This window comes from Podarcis muralis, chromosome 13 (assembly GCF_964188315.1).
Source record: "Podarcis muralis chromosome 13, rPodMur119.hap1.1, whole genome shotgun sequence".
Lineage (NCBI taxonomy): Eukaryota > Metazoa > Chordata > Lepidosauria > Squamata > Lacertidae > Podarcis > Podarcis muralis.
The window spans coordinates 45,989,320-46,008,940 of record NC_135667.1 but is presented as its reverse complement, the minus strand read 5'-3'; the positions used below and the strand labels follow the sequence as shown (position 1 = coordinate 46,008,940).

At 49.0% G+C, this 19,621-nt stretch overlaps 2 protein-coding genes across 5 annotated transcripts in view; one reads left to right on the top strand and one right to left on the bottom strand.

The window, feature by feature from the left end:
* PLEKHH3 (pleckstrin homology, MyTH4 and FERM domain containing H3) overlaps positions 1-2,648 on the top strand; it is a 41,433-nt gene extending 38,785 nt beyond the window's left edge. For all 3 annotated transcript variants that reach the window (XM_077917527.1, XM_028702931.2, XM_028702932.2), the window contains one exon: positions 2,079-2,648. The gene's annotated coding sequence lies outside the window, so the exon portion shown is untranslated. The remainder of the gene's footprint in view (positions 1-2,078) is intronic.
* A 2,572-nt stretch (positions 2,649-5,220) lies between these two features.
* The window catches only part of TUBG1 (tubulin gamma 1), a 23,130-nt gene continuing 8,729 nt past the window's right edge, over positions 5,221-19,621 (bottom strand). For both annotated transcript variants that reach the window (XM_028705121.2, XM_028705122.2), the window contains 7 exons: positions 18,247-18,326; positions 16,314-16,440; positions 15,192-15,278; positions 12,403-12,552; positions 9,775-9,927; positions 7,749-7,910; positions 5,221-5,834 (listed from right to left, as the gene is read on the bottom strand). In XM_028705121.2, the coding sequence (XP_028560954.1) occupies positions 5,637-5,834; positions 7,749-7,910; positions 9,775-9,927; positions 12,403-12,552; positions 15,192-15,278; positions 16,314-16,440; positions 18,247-18,326 (957 nt within the window). In that variant the 3' untranslated portion in view covers positions 5,221-5,636. The remainder of the gene's footprint in view (positions 5,835-7,748; positions 7,911-9,774; positions 9,928-12,402; positions 12,553-15,191; positions 15,279-16,313; positions 16,441-18,246; positions 18,327-19,621) is intronic.

The following is a 19,621-nucleotide window of genomic DNA, read 5'->3' as shown; positions in this document are numbered from 1 at the left end:
TATTATCTTCTGGAAAGGGTGTATTTTCAACGCTTAGGGATTTGCATTGTGCCGGGGCAACTCTTAATACCTGTGCTATTTTCCTAGAAAAAAAAGGTGTCAGAACTCACCACAAACTCCTCCCTTGTTCTCTCATAATGGCAATGGCTCTCACCTAAGAGGTGCCAGAACTGAGTTCCAGTGAGTTCAGACTGGGAAAAAGTCCTGCATCTTAACAGATATTGTGGGACCTAGTCATGACCATAGCTGTCAACTTTTCCCTTTTCTTGTGAGGAATCCTATTCAGAATAAGGGAATTTCCCTTAAAAAGGGGGAAACATTGACAGCTATGGTCACGACAGGGCAGTGACACAAGGTGGTAAACAAGTTTTGCTGAAACGACACATTGTGGGCAGCAACTGTTGGCTTTAGAAAAGGGACTCCCTACCCTGTGGCTTGTCCCAAGGTGGCTGCGGTTGGGGATTAAGCCCATTATGGAAAGCCGATTCATCTCAATAAATGTACTTTGAAAAGTGAATTTTTCATCCACCCCTCTTCCTGAATTTTCAATTCCCCCATTTTTGTAAAATCTGAAAATTTTGGAAGTCAAACTAGTGAGAGATGGCACCTCTGATTATATCGTCTCTCCCCTTACTAATGGTTTCAGGTTTTTCGAAAAGTGTAGCCTAAATAAACACAAGCCCTTCTCCGTAACCTAGCCCTAGGGAGGGTCAGAGTTGAAATCCCAGCTAGCGAGCAGACTATCCTCTCTAAGGCCACTTGTATTTAGTGTTTCACCAAATAGATAACCATCTCACTGGTTGTCTTTAGCACCCCTAAACAGTTTCTCCTTCCCTTCATCAAAAGCTTTGCTTTGCTTGAAAGCGGAGCTCCTTGCTTGCGGAATATATACAGTGGTACCTCGGGTTAAGTACTTAATTCGTTCCGGATGTCCATTCTCAACCTGAAACTGTTCTTAACCTGAAGCTAATTTAGCTAATGGGGCCTCCCGCTGCTGCCGCAGCACGATTTCTGTTCTCATCCTGAAGCAAAGTTTTTAACCCAAGGTACTATTTCTGGGTTAGCGGAGTCTGTAACCTGAAGCATATGTAACCCAAGGCACCACTGTAAATGTACTTTTAAATGTGCATTTTTCATCCACCCCTCTTACTGAATTTTCAATTCCCCCCTCCCAATTGTTGTACAATCTGAAAATTTTATTTCGGAAGTCAAACTAGTGAGAGATGGCAGCTCTGACTATATCGTCTCTCCACTTTCTAATGGTTTCAGATTTTCCGAAAAGAAAAGTATAGCCTATATAAACATAAATCAAGCTCATCTCCGTAACCTAGCCCGAGGGAGGTTCAGAGTTTAAATCCCAGCTAACGAGCAGACTATCCTCTCTAGGTCACTTAAAATATATATAAATATCACCTTGTATTTAGTGTTTCACCAAATAGATAACCATCTCACTGGTTGTCTTTAGCACCCCAAAACAGTTTCTCCTTCCCCTTCATCAAAAGCTTTGCTTTTCTTGAAAGTGGAGCTCCTTGCTTGCGGAATATATACAGCTCTCTGACCAGGCTGGCTGAAGGATATAGACTACCCCTTTCTGCCCCCTCCCCTATTGTCCTTCAAGGGAAAGGAGGCGGAGACTTAATCTGCAAGCAGAAGGGCAGGAGAGGGACGCGGGTGGCGCTGTGGGTTAAACCACAGAGCCTAGGACTTGCTGAAGGTCGGCAGTTCAAATCCCCGCGACGGGGTGAGCTCCCGTTGCTCGGTCCCTGCTCCTGCCAACCTAGCAGTTCGAAAGCACCCTTAAGTGCAAGTAGATAAATAGGTACCACTCCGGCGGGAAGGTAAACGACGTTTCCGTGCGCTGCTCTGCTTCGCCAGAAGTGGCTTAGTCATGCTGGCCACATGACCCGGAAGCTGTACGCTGGCTCCCTCAGCCAATAAAGCGAGATGAGTGCTGCAACCCCAGAGTCGGTCACAACTGGACCTAATGGTCAGGGGTCCCTTTGCCTTTACCTTAGAGGGGCAGGAAACGGCATAGGAGGGGGAGGCTGAGCTCTGACCTTCCCCTATTTTCTTCTCAGGCAAAGGAGGCAGTGCAGCAGGCCAAGCGTATTCCGCACGGAGCTGCAGGAGGAGACTCCCGCCGTGATCGCCACCAACAAAGGACTGCACTTAATGAAACGGCCAGCGATGGGACCCTGCCTGCTCTGACTTTTTGCCCTGGCAGCAGCCTTGAAGGCCAGGGAGATCTAGTGCCTTCCCCAGCCAGACACTTGTAGTGACGATACCCGTGGTACTTTATGCTCCTAAGGAGCTGGAAACGTATGTCCTCTCCTGTGTAGAGGGATTCCCTTCCCTTCCCCAACGCGTGTAAAAATTTATTTATATCGATAGATCTCCTTTCCTCCATTCGGTCTCTCGGAACAAGTAGTTGGCACGCTTCACTCTTCTGCCCGTAAAGCTGCAGGCGGCTTGACACTGTGCCTATTGTCTGGTCTGTGCAGGCAGTGCCGGGTTTTAACTCACACATAAAGAGATGGTGAAGAACAGTGGAGGACTTGGGAGTGCTGGGTAGCATCTCCTCCTATGGCTCTCTCTTGTAAAGCTTTTTTTAAAAAAAAACCAAAACAAAATAAATGTAGTAAACACAAGCCAGTGGCTGCTTAGCTTTGAGCTGGATGAAGTGTGTCTTGTGAGAGGGATTACCAGTTTCCCCCCGGAGTTTCTTGTCTCTTTTCCCACCACAAAGGCCTCTGGCCAAGCTGTTCTGAGCCCAGCTGATAGCATCGTGATTTATCGGCGAGAATCGTTTTTTTAAAAAGGCAGGGTGTAAGTCTATAAATACTGTACGGTAACAGGGTGCCTCTAAAACAGCTGGTGCTCATGTTGCATCGCGTGGCCTCTTGCCTTTTTGTGCTGAACCTCTAATATCGTAGCTCATTTTTCCGATCTCTCTCACGGCATGGTGAATGGCTTCCAATCTGCACCATCCATAAGAGCATTCATGTGAACAGAGGCTTGCTCAGCAGCAGATTTGTGCACATGGAGTTTCCACACCTTCTACACAACGCCTAAAGAAAAGGATTTCACAAGAGTTCTGAGTAAATGGAAGTCCAGGGGCCTGCTGGACCAGGGTGAGAGAGCCCACGTCACGCTACAAGCATTTTGGCAAATAGTTATGTTTTCTTTGACGTCCACAAATTGTGTCAAGACCCGATAGGTAGCAGGGAAATACAGAAAGCTGCTTTGAAGCACACACAGAATGACTTTCACTTATCTACTGAGCAAGTGTGTTGAGCCCGAACCCACAAGAATCTGAAGTGGCCTTCAGCCCATGCTGAAATCAGAACTCAAAGAAGGTTTCTCTCGTCTCCCCAGCTGCAACCTCCAGGATGATCTTAACACACACCAGTTTAGGCCTGGAAAACATTTTTCAAGCCAAACCAATACAGGGGGAAGAGAGGCAGTAAGTGTAAGGTAGGTTCTCACGGGCCCCAAAAGGTTGGCAACCCCTAACTCCCATCTCCAGGGACGTGGGTGGCGCTGTGGGTTAAACCACAGAGCCTAGGACTTTCCGATCAGAAGCTCGGTGGTTCGAATCCCCACGACGGGGTGAGCGCCCGTTGCTCGGTCCCTGCTCCTGCCAACCTAGCAGTTCAAAAGCACATCAAAGTGCAAGTAGATAAATAGGTACCGCTCCGGCGGGAAGGTAAACAGCGTTTCCGTGCGCTGCTCTGGTTCGCCAGAAGTAGCTTAGTCATGCTGGCCACATGACCCAGAAGCTGTACGCCAGCTCCCTTGGCCAATAAAGCGAGATGAGCGCCGCAACCCCAGAGTCGGCCACGACTGGACCTAATGGTCAGGGGTCCCTTTAGATAGATGATAGACTTGTAGATGATAGATGATAGATAGACTTGTAGATTTCTTCTTTGCACTGATCTCTTTTTTAGAGCTGCCCATTCTACATAAACAAGATCAAGTCTTTCTTGTTTAATCAAACACTCCCATTTGTGGGATGGGCGAAACACCCCCCGTTTCTGGGACACTTTTTCAGGGGGCGGATGGGTCACCTATGAGCCACTTGCTACAAAAACAGCATTGGCTGGAGTGTAGCAAGACAGCGGGAAAGAATAAAGAGCGTGAAGTATCGCTCCCTCGCGCGTCAGGAAGTGACAGCAGCTGAAAAGGTTAATCTGGCCGTTTATTGTTTTTAAAGAGGGCAAAATACGAGGGCACTCCTCGGTTCTGATCACCCAGCATAAATTCTTGCCCATCATGACAAACCCATTTGTGGGCTTCTGTTTCTCCTGCAGTGGTTGGGCTGTGCAGAGCAGAGGGAGACAACCTGTAGCCTCATTTGGTGGCGGCGGCAGGGCCAACCCCACCCCAGTTCCCATGCAGCCCCTGCCAAGCCACCCTTACGCCGGTGCATCCCTCAACAGGCTGAGCCACCCTAATGCAGTTTCCTCAAGGTGCAAGAGCTTTTAGAAGAATTCATGGTAGGGAATAGGAGGAGAATCCTATTGTGTTGTTTGAAGCAAAAGAAAACAAATGCCATTGCTACCCAAAAGAAAAGGGAATAAAGGGTTCCTTTGTCCAGCAGCTTTAAGAGCAAGAATTATGTCTGTTTCATCCCTGCTACTGGTCTCCATGGTCCTGTCCCTTTATCAGCATGAACCTCCCTGTTAAAAAAAAGGTAGCCGGATGCTATGATAGAGGTTCTGCCCTGCCCTGCCTCGCCTGTTAGTCTGGTACAGTGGTACCTCGCAAGACGAATGCCTCGCAAGACAAAAAACTCGCTAGACGAAAGGGTTTTTTGTTTTTTGAGCTGCTTCGCAAGACGATTTTCCCTATGGGCTTGCTTCGCAAGACAGAAATGTCTTGCAAGTTTGTTTCCTTTTTCTTAACACCGTTAATACAGTTGCGACTTGACTTTGAGGAGCAATTCATAGAACGCGGTGTGGTAGCCTTTTTTGAGGTCTTTAAAGACTTTGGTGATTTTTGAAGCTTTTCCAAAACTTTTCCGACACCGTGCTTCGCAAGACGAAAAAAATCGCAAGACGACAAAACTCGCGGAACGAATTAATTTCGTCTTGCGAGGCACCACTGTATCTCCTCACGCGTGTCCTGTCTTACGTGTAGCTACGGCACAGTTTCTTTCAGCTGCTGTGGGACGGTAACACAAAATACCTTAAGATCGTACACAGAAACACAGATACCTAGTTAACTTCAAAACATTGCATTTCTTAATCCGTTTTGGTGCTTATTTCCGCCTGCAATTGAATACGTTTCAATAAAACACACGTGCGACATGAAAACCGCTTAGCAGAGGAAAAAGCTTCTTAGGGACACGGAAAGGAACAAACAATAAAAGGAGCTATCCTAATGCTGCTAACCAGACTCGCTCCAGGGGAAAATGCCAAAGGGACAGCCTGGTTCTTTTAAGGCAACGGGGGTGCAGTCAGGCCCGGGAATGGGAGCATTAGGCTGCAGTGATGGAGAATTCTAACAGGAGAGCCGAAACAACACAAGGAATCCCTTCCCCTGTTTAGGGACCTGCAAGTACCCTCACAGCCCCAGCCCTGGGTCACAGAAGGTGAAGGACGGCATATTTGTCACTTCCGGAGGGATGCCATGCCTCACTGCTCTTGTGTGCCCCAGGAAATGTAGTCGGGCCGAGTGGCGGCGTGGTATTCATCTATCAGCTCCTGGACAACCTTCCGGGAGTCGTCCAGCTCGTCAAAGTTCTCCTTGAAGATGTCCTCCTTGCGGAACTGCTCCAGGAAGGCTTCGCGTTTGCGCAGCTTGTCGTACTGCTGGCAGGTGCGTTCAAAGAGCTGGGTAAAAAGAAGAAGAGTTTGGATTTGATATCCCGCTTTATCACTACCCTAAGGAGGGACGCGGGTGGCGCTGTGGGTTAAACCACAGAGCCTAGGGCTTGCCGATCAGAAGGTCGGCGGTTCAAATCCCTGCCACGGGGTGAGCTCCCGTTGCTCTGTCCCTGCTCCTGCCAACCTAGCAGTTCGAAAGCACGTCAAAGTGCAAGTAGATAAATAGGTACCGCTCCGGCGGGAAGGTAAACAGCGTTTCTGTGCGCTGCTCAGGTTCGCCAGAAGCAGCTTAGTCATGCTGGCCACACGACCTGGAAGCTGTACGCCGGCTCCCTCGGCCAATAAAGTGAGATGAGCACCGCAACCCCAGAGTCGGCCACGACTGGACCTAATGGTCAGGGGTCCCTTTACCTTTATCTTTAAGGAGTCTCAAAGCGGCTAACATTCTCCTTTCCCTTCCTCCCCCACAACAAACACTCTGTGAGGTGAGTGAGGCTGAGAGACTTCAGAGAAGTGTGACTAGCCCAAGGTCACCCATCAGCTGCATGTGGAGGAGCGGGGAAGCGAACCTGGTTCGCCAGATTATGAGTCCACCGCTCTTAACTACTACACCACACAGCTCAGAAAGCCACAGGGGGGCAGGGCGCTGTAGATTTTGCATCAAGGTGGAGCCAAGCTGAAATAAATTGGCGACTTAAAAAAACCAACAACTACGGTATGTTTTGTGCAGAAGGGTTGCTAATAGTTCCAATGCCTCCTGCTACTCAGAAGGCAACTAGGCCTCTCAGCACTTGAAAGAGCTCTGCTGCCCAATGTATTACAGATTTAGTTGCAGCGGGGAAGGATTTTTTTCGCTGCTGCCATCTCTGGCTGCATCTAGAGCCTCCGAACCAGCTGTCAACAGGGGCTGGGGGTCGCTTGGGATGGTCTACCCATGGAGGCTTTTAAAGCCTAGTGGTTTCATCATTATCATCATACACCACCCATTTGGCTGAGTTGTCCCAGCCACTCTTGGCGTCTTCCAGCACACATATAAAAACATCAAACATTAAAAACTTCTCTAAACAGGGCTGCCTTAAGATGTCTTCTAAAAGTCAGATAGTTGTTTATTTCCTTGACATCTGATGGGAGGGCATTTCACAGGGAGGGCACCACCACCGAGAAGGCCCTCTGCCTGGTTCCCTGTAACCTCACTTCTCACACTGAGGGAACCACCAGAAGGCTGGACCTCAGGAGCTGGACCACAGGGTCCGGGCGGAACGATGGAGGTGGAGACGCTCCTTCAGGTCTAGTGGGCTGAGGCCGTTTAGGGCTTTAAAGGTCAGCACCAACACTTTGAATTGTGCTCGGAAACGTACTGGGAGCCAATCTTTCAGGACCGGTGTTATATGGTCTCGGCAACCACTCCCAGTCACCAGTCTAGCTGCCGCATTCTGGATTAGTTGTAGTTTCCGAGTCACCTTCAAAAGTAGCCCCATGTAGAGCGCATTGCAGTAGTCCGAGAGGGAGATAACCAGAGCATGTGCCATAGTTCTCTGGCCAGCCCATTGCTCCATACAGTCACGGCAACACCCTCTTCCAAACAACCCATAACCACCCACCCTTTACTAGAAGCCTCTCCAGGAACATCTTACAGGACTTTCTTTTCTCTCCTAGATTTACTTTCAGAGAGCTATCATCTTTCGGCCCTTGCTTTTCTTACATATATCTCAACAGACTTGAAACTTGAGCACGAAAAGCCTTAAGGGAAACAGAATCCAGTTTACAAGCGGTTCCTGGACTGTGATCAGGAACTGCGTTAGCTACTAGTCAGGAGAGTAGGTGGAATTAACAGGCGTGCTGCCAGGGCAATATTTCTTAGGTCTGAAAACGCCAATCCCCTTAGTAAACAGCCACATCCGTGCTTGCACCTGGACTCACCGATGAAATGTTGGTATGGTTGGCCATCATCAGACCGCTGACCCGGTGTGCTGACGGCAAGTACGGAGACTTCCTAGAAAGTGCTACTTGGATGCTGGCTGGTCCCCAGGGAATGAAATTGGCCAGCTTCCTCTCTCGGATCCGCTGCAGGCTCTTGTGGACCTGGAAGGAAGGCAGATTATTTTCAAGGGTGCAAACGCAGCTGTTCAAACCGAGGGACCTGTATAGAATAGCGGAGTTGGAAGGAACCATGAGGGTCATCTAGCCTGACCCCCTGCAATGCAGCAATCTTTCGCCCAATGCAGGACTCGAACCCACAACCCTGAGATGAAGGGTGCCGTGCTCTACCAACCGAGCTATCCTGACTGCTTCCTCTTTGGATCATAGAAGGGTAGGAGTTGGAAGGGACCCTGACGGTCGCCTAGTCCAAGGTTTCCCAAACTTAGGTCTCCAGCTGTTTTTGGACTACAATTCCCATCATCCCTTCCCACGCTAGCAGGGGATGATGGGAGTTGTAGTCCATAAACAGCTGGAGACCCACGTTCGGGAAACCCCTGATCTAGTCCAACGCCCTGTAATATGGAAATAAGCAGCTGCCCCATACTGGGATCGAACCTGCGACCTTGGCATTCTCAGCACCATGCTTGAACCAACTGAGCTATCCAGGCTAGGAAGAGACTGTGGACACTTTATATTTTGAGTAGTGGAGGACCTCTGCAGCATTCTACAGGCACTGCAGAGGTATCTGGAGGTGGATGGAGGATGGATGGCGGCTAACAGATTGAGGTTGAATCCTGACAAGACAGAAGTACTGTTTTGGGGGGACGGGGCAGGCGGGTGTGGGGGTCTCTTTGGTCCTGAATGGGGTAACTGTGCCCCTGAAGGACCAGGTGTGCAGCCTGGGAGTCATTCTGGACTCACAGCTGCCCATGGAGGCACAGGTCAAATCTGTGTCCAGGGCAGCTGTCTACCAGCTCCATCTGGTACACAGGCTGAGACCCTACCTGCCCGCACACTGTCTCACCAGAGTGGTGCATGCTCTGGTTATCTCCCGCTTCGACTACGGCAATGTGCTCTGCGTGGGGCTAACTTTGAAGGTGAGCCAGAAACTGCAGCTAATCCAGAATGAGGCAGCTCGACTGGTGACTGGGAGCGGCCGCCGAGACCACACAACACCGGTCCTGAAAGACCTACATTGGCTCCCAGTACATTTCCGAGCACAATTCAAAGTGTTGGTGCTGACCTTTAAAGCCCTAAACAGCCTCGGCCCAGTATACCTGAAAGAGCGTCTCCATCCCCACCCTTCAGCCCAGAAACTGAGGTCCAGCTCCGAGGGCCTTCTGACGGTTCCCTCCCTGAGAGAAGGGAGCTTACAGGGAACCAGGCAAAGGGCCTTCTTGGTAGTGGCACCCTCCCTGTGGAACGCCCTCCTGTCAGATGTCAAGCAAGCAAGCAAGCAAGCAAGCAAGCAAGCAAGCAAGCAAACAAACAAACAAATAAATAAATAAATAAATAATAATTTATTTATACTCCGCCCATCTGGCTGGGCTTCCCCAGCCACTCTTGGCAGCTTCCCAAAAAAATATTAAAATACTGTAATACATCAAACATTAAAAGCTTCCCTCAACAGGGCTGCCTTCAGATGTCTTCAAAAAGTCTGGTAGTTTTTGTTCTCTTTGACATCTGGTGGGAGGGCATTCCACAGGGAGGGCGCCACTACCGAGAAGGCCCTAAACAACTATCTGAAATTTAGAAGACATCTGAAGGCAGCCCTGTTTAGTGAAGTTTATAATGTTTTATCCTGTTTTTAATATTTTGTTGGAAGCCGCCCAGAAGTGGCTGGGGAAACCCAGCCAGATGGGCAGGGTCATTTATTTATGTATTTATTTATGAATGAAATGTGGGTATGCGGTTCTCAGATTGCTTTCCTTGACACTGCCCATCATGAGCAGTGACACACACACACCCCGTGCAGGTTCTTCCATACAGTCGCTCTCCTATGGCTGATCTCTCTCCAGCCACTGACCTGGGTGGGGTCCACTTCCCCCTGGATGATGTTAAGGATGGCGATGTAGCAATGGTTCGTCTGCCGGTCACGCCCCATGGACACCATGACGTTCTTGGGCTGCAGAAGCCGTCGCATCACGTCAAGGACGGTGGTTTTGCGGACGCTGGCCACCTGCGGGGGGGGGGGGGGAGGAGAGGTCAGTATAGGCCAGCATTGGTAGAGAGGTCAGTATTGGTAGAATAAATGAAATGTTCATGCTGCACACAGAGAGTGGATCAGCACAGCTGGGAAGAATTCTCCATTTCAGGAACTGTCTTCCCCAAGAGGCTATCCTGAGACATTACAGAAGAATCACCCCTAGGTTCCAAGACCATTCGGAAGGAAAATGTTTCAGCCTCCCAGCTTTAGTTAACACGCCTCATACAACATCTCTTTTAATAACAATAATAATTTTATAAAAAAAATTATTTATATCCCGCCCTCCCCAGCCGAAGCCGGGCTCAGGGCGGCTAACAACAATAAAATAATACAACATTCTAAAACCATTTCATTAAAATTAATTCAACTCAAATTGATGGCAACCATTAGACTAAAGTTCAGTGAAGATTGCCAAAGGAGGGGGTCAGGCTGTGCCTTGGCCAAAGGCCTGGTGGAACAGCTCCGTCTTGCAGGCCCTGCGGAAACATGTCAAGTCCCGCAGGGCCCTAGTCTCTTGTGACAGAGCGTTCCACCGGATCGGAGCCACAGCCGAAAAAGCCCTGGCTCTGGTTGAGGCCAGCCTAACCTCTCTGTGGCCTGGGACCTCCAAGATGTTTTTGTTTGAAGACCATAAATTCCTCTGTGGGACATACCAGGAGATGCGGTCCCGTAGGTACATGGGTCCTAGGCTGTATAGGGCTTTAAAGGTTAAAACCAGCACCTTAAACCTGATCCTGTACTCCACCGGGAGCCAGTGCAGCTGGTATAGCACCGGGTGAATGTGATCTCGCAGCAAGGACCCCATAAGGAGTCTCGCCGCGGCATTCTGCACCCGCTGGAGTTTCTGGGTCAGTCTCAAGGGCAGCCCCACGTAGAGCGAGTTTTTCTGATATTTGGGGGAGCAGATTCACCTCCTTGGGCCACTCTGGCTGCCCTTAAGTGACAGAGATAGAAACAGAAAGACCAGCTGCCAGGTCAAACCCTGTATCTACAGATCAAGGTCAAGAAAACAGGGAGCGAGAGAGCTCTCACACACAGAAGTCGCCACACCCACACCATGCATTTGATACCCTCTTCTGAACTGCCAGCCTCTGCGATCTGCCCTTCTGCATCTTCTCCTGCTGCTTGCGAGGGAAGGGGTGAAAAGGGGAGAAAACATCTGTATTTAGCGGGGTGGGAGTGCTGCCGAAGGGGTCAGCCTCAGGTATTACCCTTCCTTTCCATTTCTGCACACCTGCAGGCAGCGAGGACACAGGGGGACACATACCCCTAAACATTTTGTGATCTAATGGGAGAAGAAACTAAAAATTTCCAAAAAAAATTAGTTTCTTTGCTAGCACGGTGATCGTCAGTTCCGTTGCTACCCACGATAGCGGCCTCATTCCCTGTCACGGTGTTTCCTGAGTCTCAGACAGAAGCGAGTGTTTAATGTGTGAAGTAGGAGTTGGAATCTAGCACGGCGATGGGTCAGTTTCGGGAAGATGTTTGTGCACAAAACGTCATGCCAATGTGGAGGTTACTGGGAGCTGACAGCTGTGTAATAGGAGGCAATGCATGTTCTTTGTGCTTTTGTCCTTTTACTGTAGTTGCCGTATTTTTCGCTCCATAAGACGCACCTGACCATAAGACGCAACTAGTTTTTAGAGGGGGAATGCAAGGGGGGGAAATCCTTTAAAGGGAGCGCTGAGCAGAGCCTGTATGCACCCAGGCTCTGCTCAGCTCTCCCTTTCACGAGCCGCGAGATGAAGGGCTGCCCTTCTCCCTCCTTGGGGAAAAGCCTGCAAGCGACGCACACACACACCTCGCGGCTCTTTAAAGGGAGCGAGGCTCTTGGGGTATAGCTGCACGAAGCCTCCGCAGGGCACGGGGATGAAGGCTCCCTGTGCCCTTCAGAGGCTTCGCACGAAGCTATAACAGCTAGAGAAAGCGCTGCGCAGCCCTCCCTCTAGCTGTTCTGGCTTTTGGATAGCCCCGCGAAGCCTCCCCAGGGCACAGGGATGAAGGCTCCCTCTAGCTGTTCTGGCTTCTGGGATAGCCGCGCAGCCTGCATTCGCTCCATAAGATGCACACACATTTCCCCTTACTTTTTAGGAGGGGGAAAGTGCGTCTTATAGAGCGAAAAATACGGCATTTCCCCCGATTTGAACTAGAAAATGGTGGTTTTCTTGAGTCAAAATGAGAGTACCCCTAAGCATTGTTTCAGAAGAAAAGCACTGCCTGCAGGCCTCTAACACCATTATAATCATTGCAACCATAGACCGGACACATTCTGACCGCACAGTTCCTAGGATGTGCGATGGCTGGACATTAAAACAGGAGGGCAGGAGACTGAAGACGGTCTCTTCTCAGACCCCTTGAGGGTGCAGAGGGGGGGCCAAAAACCAATAATGGAACAAACCTGAGAACTCACAGAGCTTGGCTTAGAATCAGAGGCAGGAAAGTACTTACAGCCTGGTCTGTGGTGAGAGGGGTGTAGCCCGTGATCAGGAAGTGCAATCTGGGAGTGGGAATCAGGGAGGCGATCAGCCCGATCAAGTCATTGTTCATGTAGCCCGGGTAGCGCAACGTTGTGGTGCTGGCAGACATGATGGTGGAGACCTAGCCAAGGAAGCAAAACCAAAACCGTAAGTCAGGGCAAGGCTTTTTGCCAACAGCAAAAGGAAAACACATTCCTACCTTGGATCCCAAACGCCTTGGTGCTCGGACGTTTTGGCTCCCGAACGCCGCAAACCTGGAAGTGAGTGTTCCGGTTTGCGGACGTTCTTTGGAACCCGAACGTCCGACGGGGCATCCACAGCTTCCTTTTTAAAAATATTTTTTTATTAGAAACTTAAACAAAACAGATTACCCAAAAATATCACATCCTTAATTTCCCCCGTTTTCCTCCCTCCCACCACCCTCCCATAAAGGATCCCCCCCCCCGACTCCCCTCAGTTCCAATCTTTGGTTTCTCTGTGGATTCTGTCCTCTGCATGTTACAAATTTGTATAAATCCTTAAATTATCTAACTGATTATTGTCAATAAAGAGTTTGGGTTTATTCAAAACCTGCCAAAGAGTCCAATTCACTTTGTTGCGTCATCAGGTACTTTGTAAAGGGTTCCCATTCATCTTTGAAATCACACTTGTCCTTGTCCCGTAGCTTGTGTGTCAATTTTGCCAGTTCTGAATAATCCATCAATTTCTCTTGCCGTGATATCCGCGGCTTCCGATTGGCTGCAGGAGCTTCCTGCAGCCAATCGGAAGCCGCGCCTTGGTTTCCGAACGTTTTGGAAATCGAATGGACTTCCGGAATGGATTCCGTTCAACTTCCAAGGTACTGTACTGTTTTCAAGGGGCTCCAGGAAAAGGAACACGTATCTATTTTCCAGGACCACTTCTCTCAACCTCCTCTCAGAATCCTAAAATATAATAGAATCATAGAGTTGGAAGGTACCACGAAGGTCATCTGCTCCAACCCCTTGCAATGCAGTAATCTTTTGCCCAATGTGGGGCTCAAACTCACAGCCCTGAGATGAGGAGTCTCCTGCTCTGCTGACTGGGCTATCTCAGGTCCAATGTGGGCCACAAAGCCGAGTCAGAGGGAGATGTGCCGGCGCGAAGAGTTTATTCCAAATACTTCCAAGTTTAGAAAATAAATGGAGCCAAAATGTAGTCGCTACCCTTCCTGGGATGCAAATGTTGGGCTTGGACATATGAGAACCAGGTTAACCAGCCCTTCTACAGGGCTCTCATCTCTGGAATAAGGCAATTCATCTTGCAAGATGTAATAGCACTCTTAAATTACCGTATTTTTCACTCTATAAGATGCACCAGAACACAAGACCAGTTTTTGGAGAAGGAAAACAAGAAAAAAAATATATATTCTGAATCTCAGAAGCCAGAACAGCAAGAGGGATCGCTGCGCAGTGAAAGCAGCAATCCCTCTTGCTGTTCTGGCTTCTGGGATAGCTGCGCAGCCTGCATTCGCTCCATAAGACGCACACACATTTCCCCTTACTTTTTAGGAGGGGAAAAGTGAGTCTTATAGAGCAAAAAATATGGTAACTACACACAACCTAACACACGCCACTAAAAACACCTGTCAGGGCCGCCTCAGGTCCCAGCTCACAAGAGACCAACGCCAAGTCCACTTTATATACAAAAGTCTTTATTGAAGTACATTGTTTGTTCCACAGCCGAGGCGCGCAGCCCCACGTCTGTTACGCTTAGACCGCTGAAGTCCCCTCTGAATCAGTCCCGCCTCCACACCAGTTTAAGAGGCTTCTGCTGGTCCACCTCTTCCTGTCCTTCCTTTTCCGCAGGGTCTTTCTGCCCCCCTGGGTTCCTTCCCTCCTGCTTTCCCCTGACGCGGAGTCCCCAAACGCCTGCTCCCCCCTCCTCCGTGCTTTGGGACCAGGCTCCTCCTCCGGGCTCTCCGCATTTCCGCGCGCCTCCACATTTGAACTTGGCGCGCGTTCGCTACCCCTGACCTTCCTCTTGACAGTTATACTACTCTCTGTACTACTCTACGCCCCTTCCGGCAGGACGTCTTGCCCCGATCTCCTTCCCCTCTCTGCTTCCTGCTCTGCTTCGTCTGTCCCACTGGGAACTCCACCCTCTTCACTCCGTTCCGGCGGGGAAGCCGGCCCCGATCTCCAACTCCCACTCGGGGTTCCCCTGCTGCTCCCCTGCTCCTGACTGGTCCCCCCTGTGGCTCCCCTTGGCCTGACCAGGGGCGCCCCCTTTTGGGAATCCTCCGATTCACTTGATAGACTCATGGAAGCCCGCAAGTCATTGTCATCCTCCTCCTCCTCGTTCCGGGATTCTTCCCCCTCGCTCTCAGTCTCCTCCCTCATCTGTGCCTCTCTCCCTGAACCCCTGACAACACCCAAATACTCAAACTTGCAGAGAACATGAGAAAATAGCTGGCAAACCAGAAATGCCCAACGCTGAAATCTGAAAAAGAGGAGTTTGCTTATTTCTAGCGAGTGAATAGGGTGGGGCTAAAATGTCATTTGGGTCAAGTTCATTAGAAGCCCACACTTTTATTTGCCTGGAAACATTACGTGCCACTTTTCTTTAAAGTGGCATACAGTTGCCATTTTAAAAAGCGCCTACAGAACCAAAGGTAAAGTAAACAGCAGGTTTAAATTCCCGGCCCTGTATTTTGACATCACCTTAACCCCCAGCCTTCCTTCTTCAGGGGCTTGGGGGTGGGGACAGCATCTTCTTCTCCCATCATCCCTGCTTACTCACCAGCTGGTTAATTTGGGAAAAGGTGGGATTCTGGATATGCAGTCTGTCAGTCGCAATGCGGTTCAGGGCTGTGTTGTCTAGAACCACCTATCAAAAGGGGAGGCAGGGGTTAAGAAGCAAAGGATGAGTACATGCGGTGAGGGAGGGGATCCCTCTGCCCGTTTAATGGACACACGATGTTCCAATTCCACCCCACATCCCCATTCGTTTCCTGACTGCTCTCAGCTGAATTCTCAGCCACATTACAGGGTTAACCGTCATGGAGGTACTAGGGAACAATGTATGAAACAACAATGGAAGCTCAGGAAACACCCAGAAGCTCCCTGACTCTGACTGTGTTGCCGTACGACCAGCGAAACCTTAAAAAAATACCAACCAACTCTACGGAAATTGTTCCCGTGGTCCATCTCTCCATATACAGTGATACAGTGGTACCTCGCAAGACGAATGCCTCGCAAGACAAAAAACTCGCTAGACGAAAGGGTTTTTGGTTTTTTGAGCTGCTTCGCAAGACAATTTTCCCTATGGGCTTGCTTCACAAGACGGAAACGTCTTGCAAGTTTGTTTCCTTTTTCTTAACACCGTTAATACAGTTGCGACTTGACTTCGAGGAGCAACTCATAGCACGCGGTGTGGTAGCCTTTTTTGAGGTTTGTAAAGACTTTGGTGATTTTTGAAGCTTTTCCAAAACTTTCCCGACACCGTGCTTCGCAAGACGAAAAAAATCGCAAGACGACAAAACTCGCGGAACGAATTAATTTCGTCTTGCGAGGCACCACTGTAGCTTGGTTGTTGAATGGCTTGGCTCCCTAACAAATCGGCTCCCAAACGCCACAAACCCGGAAGTGAGTGTTCCGGTTTGCAAACGCTTTTTGGAAGCTGAATGTCTGACGCAGCTTCCGATTGACTGGTTTTTGAACCGTTTCGGGAGTCGAATGGACTCCTCGAACGGATTAAATTCGAGAACCAAGGTACCACTGTATTTAAGAATAGAGTGTTATGTTTCTCAGCTCTACTACTGAGATCTGGGGGGCAAGGGACGGACGAAAGGAAGGAAGGAAGGAAGGAAGGGAGTTTTGCCTCCCCCCCCCCCATGGCAACCCCCAAATTTGTACCCCTTACCACACAGTCGGCATTCTGTGTCAGCCGCTTGAGGGTCAGGAGAGAGTTGTACGGCTGAACAACCACATCACTCATCTCATCTTGGTTGGGAAAGACCGAGTATGTCTGCACCAGCTTCTTGGGGTACCTGCGAGGAGAGAGACGGCCGCTTCAGTAAAGACAAACATCCTGTATCTCTCTGTGCTTTTGAAGGACTCGTTTCTGTGGCCGCAGCGCCAGGGCGTGCATGACGACCCGGGAACCATTTTAGGAGATTAGATGTGCTACTGGGCTGAGGCCTAATCAGATGTTGGGGTGATGAACATCACGGGGTATCTTACTGACTCCTGGCAGAGTCCGTTAACAATTTATACTTTATTCTTGGCTTCTTCCCCTGACAGATAAATTTAGATATATATTTCTGCCGTTCCTTGAAGTGTCCTGCACCGCTGATTATGGGTATCGATTGGAACAAAGATAACATCCTTGGCAATACATTCATTTTTATGACTGATATCCTCCCCCACAGAGATAAATTCATCCTTCCCCATACCTCCCAATTTTTCTTTATTTCTTTCCAGGTATTTGTATAGTTATCCTTAAAGATATTTATATTCTTAGCTGTCAACCACACTCCTAAGTATTTGACCTTCTCTTCTATTATCAATTCCGTAATTTGTTGTAGGTCTTTTTTATATTGTTCTGCCACATTTTTCACCGTTTTCATTTTACTTTTTTTAACTTGAAACCCGCTACCTGTCCAAATTCACTGAGAGGGAGAGGAAGACTTAATGGAGTGGGACAAATCTTATCCAAGACCCATGGTGTACTGGCCATCAGGTCTTCCACAGTAATGACAAGGTCACCTGCATGCTTTACTTCCCACTGAGAGGGAGAGGAAGACTTAATGGAGTGGGACAAACATATCGTTTTTTCAGGTATGGTGGTACCTTGGGTTAAGAACTTAATTCGTTCCAGAACTCCGTTCTTAACCTGAAACTGTTCTTAACCTGAAGCAACACTTTAGCTAATAGGGCCTCCCGCTGCTGCTGCGCCGCCGGAGCACAATTTCTGTTCTCATCCTGAAGCAAAGTTCTTAACCAGAGGTACTACAGTGGTACCTCAGGTTATATATGCTTCAGGTTACAGACTCCGCTAACCCAGAAATAGTGCTTCAGGTTAAGAACTTTGCTTCAGGATGAGAACAGAAATCGTGCTCCGGCGGCATGGCAGCAGCAGGAGGCCCCATTAGCTAAAGTGGTGCTTCAGGTTAAGAACAGTTTCAGGTTAAGAATGGACCTCCGGAACGAATTAAGTACTTAACCCGAGGTACCACTGTATTTCTGGGTTAGCCGAGTCTGTAACCTGAAGCGTCTGGAACCTGAAGTGTATGTAACCCGAGGTACCACTGTACTACAATCGTGTGGGGAAATCACAGCCCACCAATTTTGGCAAAAACTGAGAAGTTGCCGCTTTCATACATAATGAAAATTAACCACAAGCAAGGAGTGTTTACTTGGGGCGTTATTTCCTAGGCCAAAGGGCAGGAGTCAAGTAAAGGCTGCGATGTATCTGCACCATCACCAACGGTTCTGTCCCCTTCCTCGCAATTTCTGAAAACCTTGCAAGGACACGGGCTCGCAAATCGCTACGTGTCGACGCCAGAGAGATGCGGTTTGCTTTAGTGAAAGCTCAAGAACATTCCTTGCCTGTGGTGGCAGGCTGATCTCAGCCTCTTCCACCCGTTTCAAGTCACAACTTCACCAGCTCCAAGGCTTGCCCAAGCTGGTGTCTGGGTGGGGCAGGCCTGACTCTGAGTCAGCCGGGCCTCTTACTCATCCGCTGGGCTGCTGGCTCTCTAAAGTAGCCTGCCTGGCTGCATCGCCTACCACTCCCCGAGTGGCGTGTGCATATGGGTCCATGCATGTGTGGGGTTTTTTGTGCCATTGCTCACCTGTCATTTAATCTCTCCAGGAGGTAAGAGCCCAGACCAGAGCCTGTCCCACCGGCGATGGAATGGCACAGGACAAAACCCTGGAGGAAAGAATGACGTGCAACAGAAAATATGTCAATGCACTTTACAACCGTTAGGCCAAAGGCTGTGGCTAAGGACATTCGAAGCCACTGTCTGTACTCAACAAGGGACGCGGGTGGCGCTGTGGTCTAAAACACGGAGCCTCTTGGGCTTGCCGATCGGAAGGTCGGCGGTTCGAAACCCTGCGACGGGGTGCACTCCCGTTACTCTGTCCCAGCTCCTGCCAACCTAGCAGTTCAAAAGCACACCAGTGCAAGTAGACAAATAGGTACTGCTATGGTGGGAAGGTAAATTGCGGTTTCTTGCGCTCTGTTTTCCGTCATGGTGTCCCGTTGTGCCAGAAGCAGTTTAGTCCTGCTGGCCACATGACCCGGAAAGCTGTCTGTGGACAAACGCCAGCTCCCTTGGCCTGAAAGAGAGATGAGCGCAGCAACCCCAAAGTTGCCTTTGACTGGACTTAACTGTCCAGGGGTCCTTTACCTTTACCTGTACTCAACAGGTGAAGGATGGTTGAACTAGCCCATTTTTTTAAAAAACTGCCATGCTCTGTTCATTGAGTTTGCATGGAAAATTCAGATAACGCTGCTGCCCAATTGCTTTCTGCATTACCATCTTGTAACCTTTTCAGTGCCATTTTTTAAAAATAAAATAAAAAGCAAATCAAACGGTACACTGTATGGAAGGATTCCTTTGTTTTTTAGCTGCAACCTTATTCCTTGCCCTCACTGCTTTTATTTTATTGTAAAAAAACCTCTCCCTACTCCGCTGGGTTTGTTTGTATGGGATTTCCTGCTTTTATTTGTTATTAATTCCAACTGATCTGTCCACTGCGTCGATGTTGACCTTAGGATTATTTTTAGCGGAGCTCAATTGTTTCGATATTGTATGGATAAACGGCTAATTTGGGGTTTGTTAGTTTTTTTGTTAACCTTTTGCATACTTTGTATTTCTACAAGCCGCCTTGAGTCTTCTCGAGACAGGCGACGGATAAATTTAAGGACAACACAACATCCGCAGCTCAAACGCCCCAGGACATTTGCCGCACCCCTGTCCCCTAACCCAAATTGTAACCATGTTCCTCAGTGTTGCCTGAAAAAAACAGAGTGGATTACATAAATCTGTTGGGGAGTCAAGAGAAGAAAAGGACCTTGAAACCTGTTTTCAGTTCAGAATGCAGACTTAGAACTTACAGGTTAGTAGAAAAACAAAGAATTTATTTAGGTATGCTACAACAGTGGCAAGAGTCTTGTTAGCACAAGGATGGAAGAATGAGGAAATCCCAGCGAAAGAACAG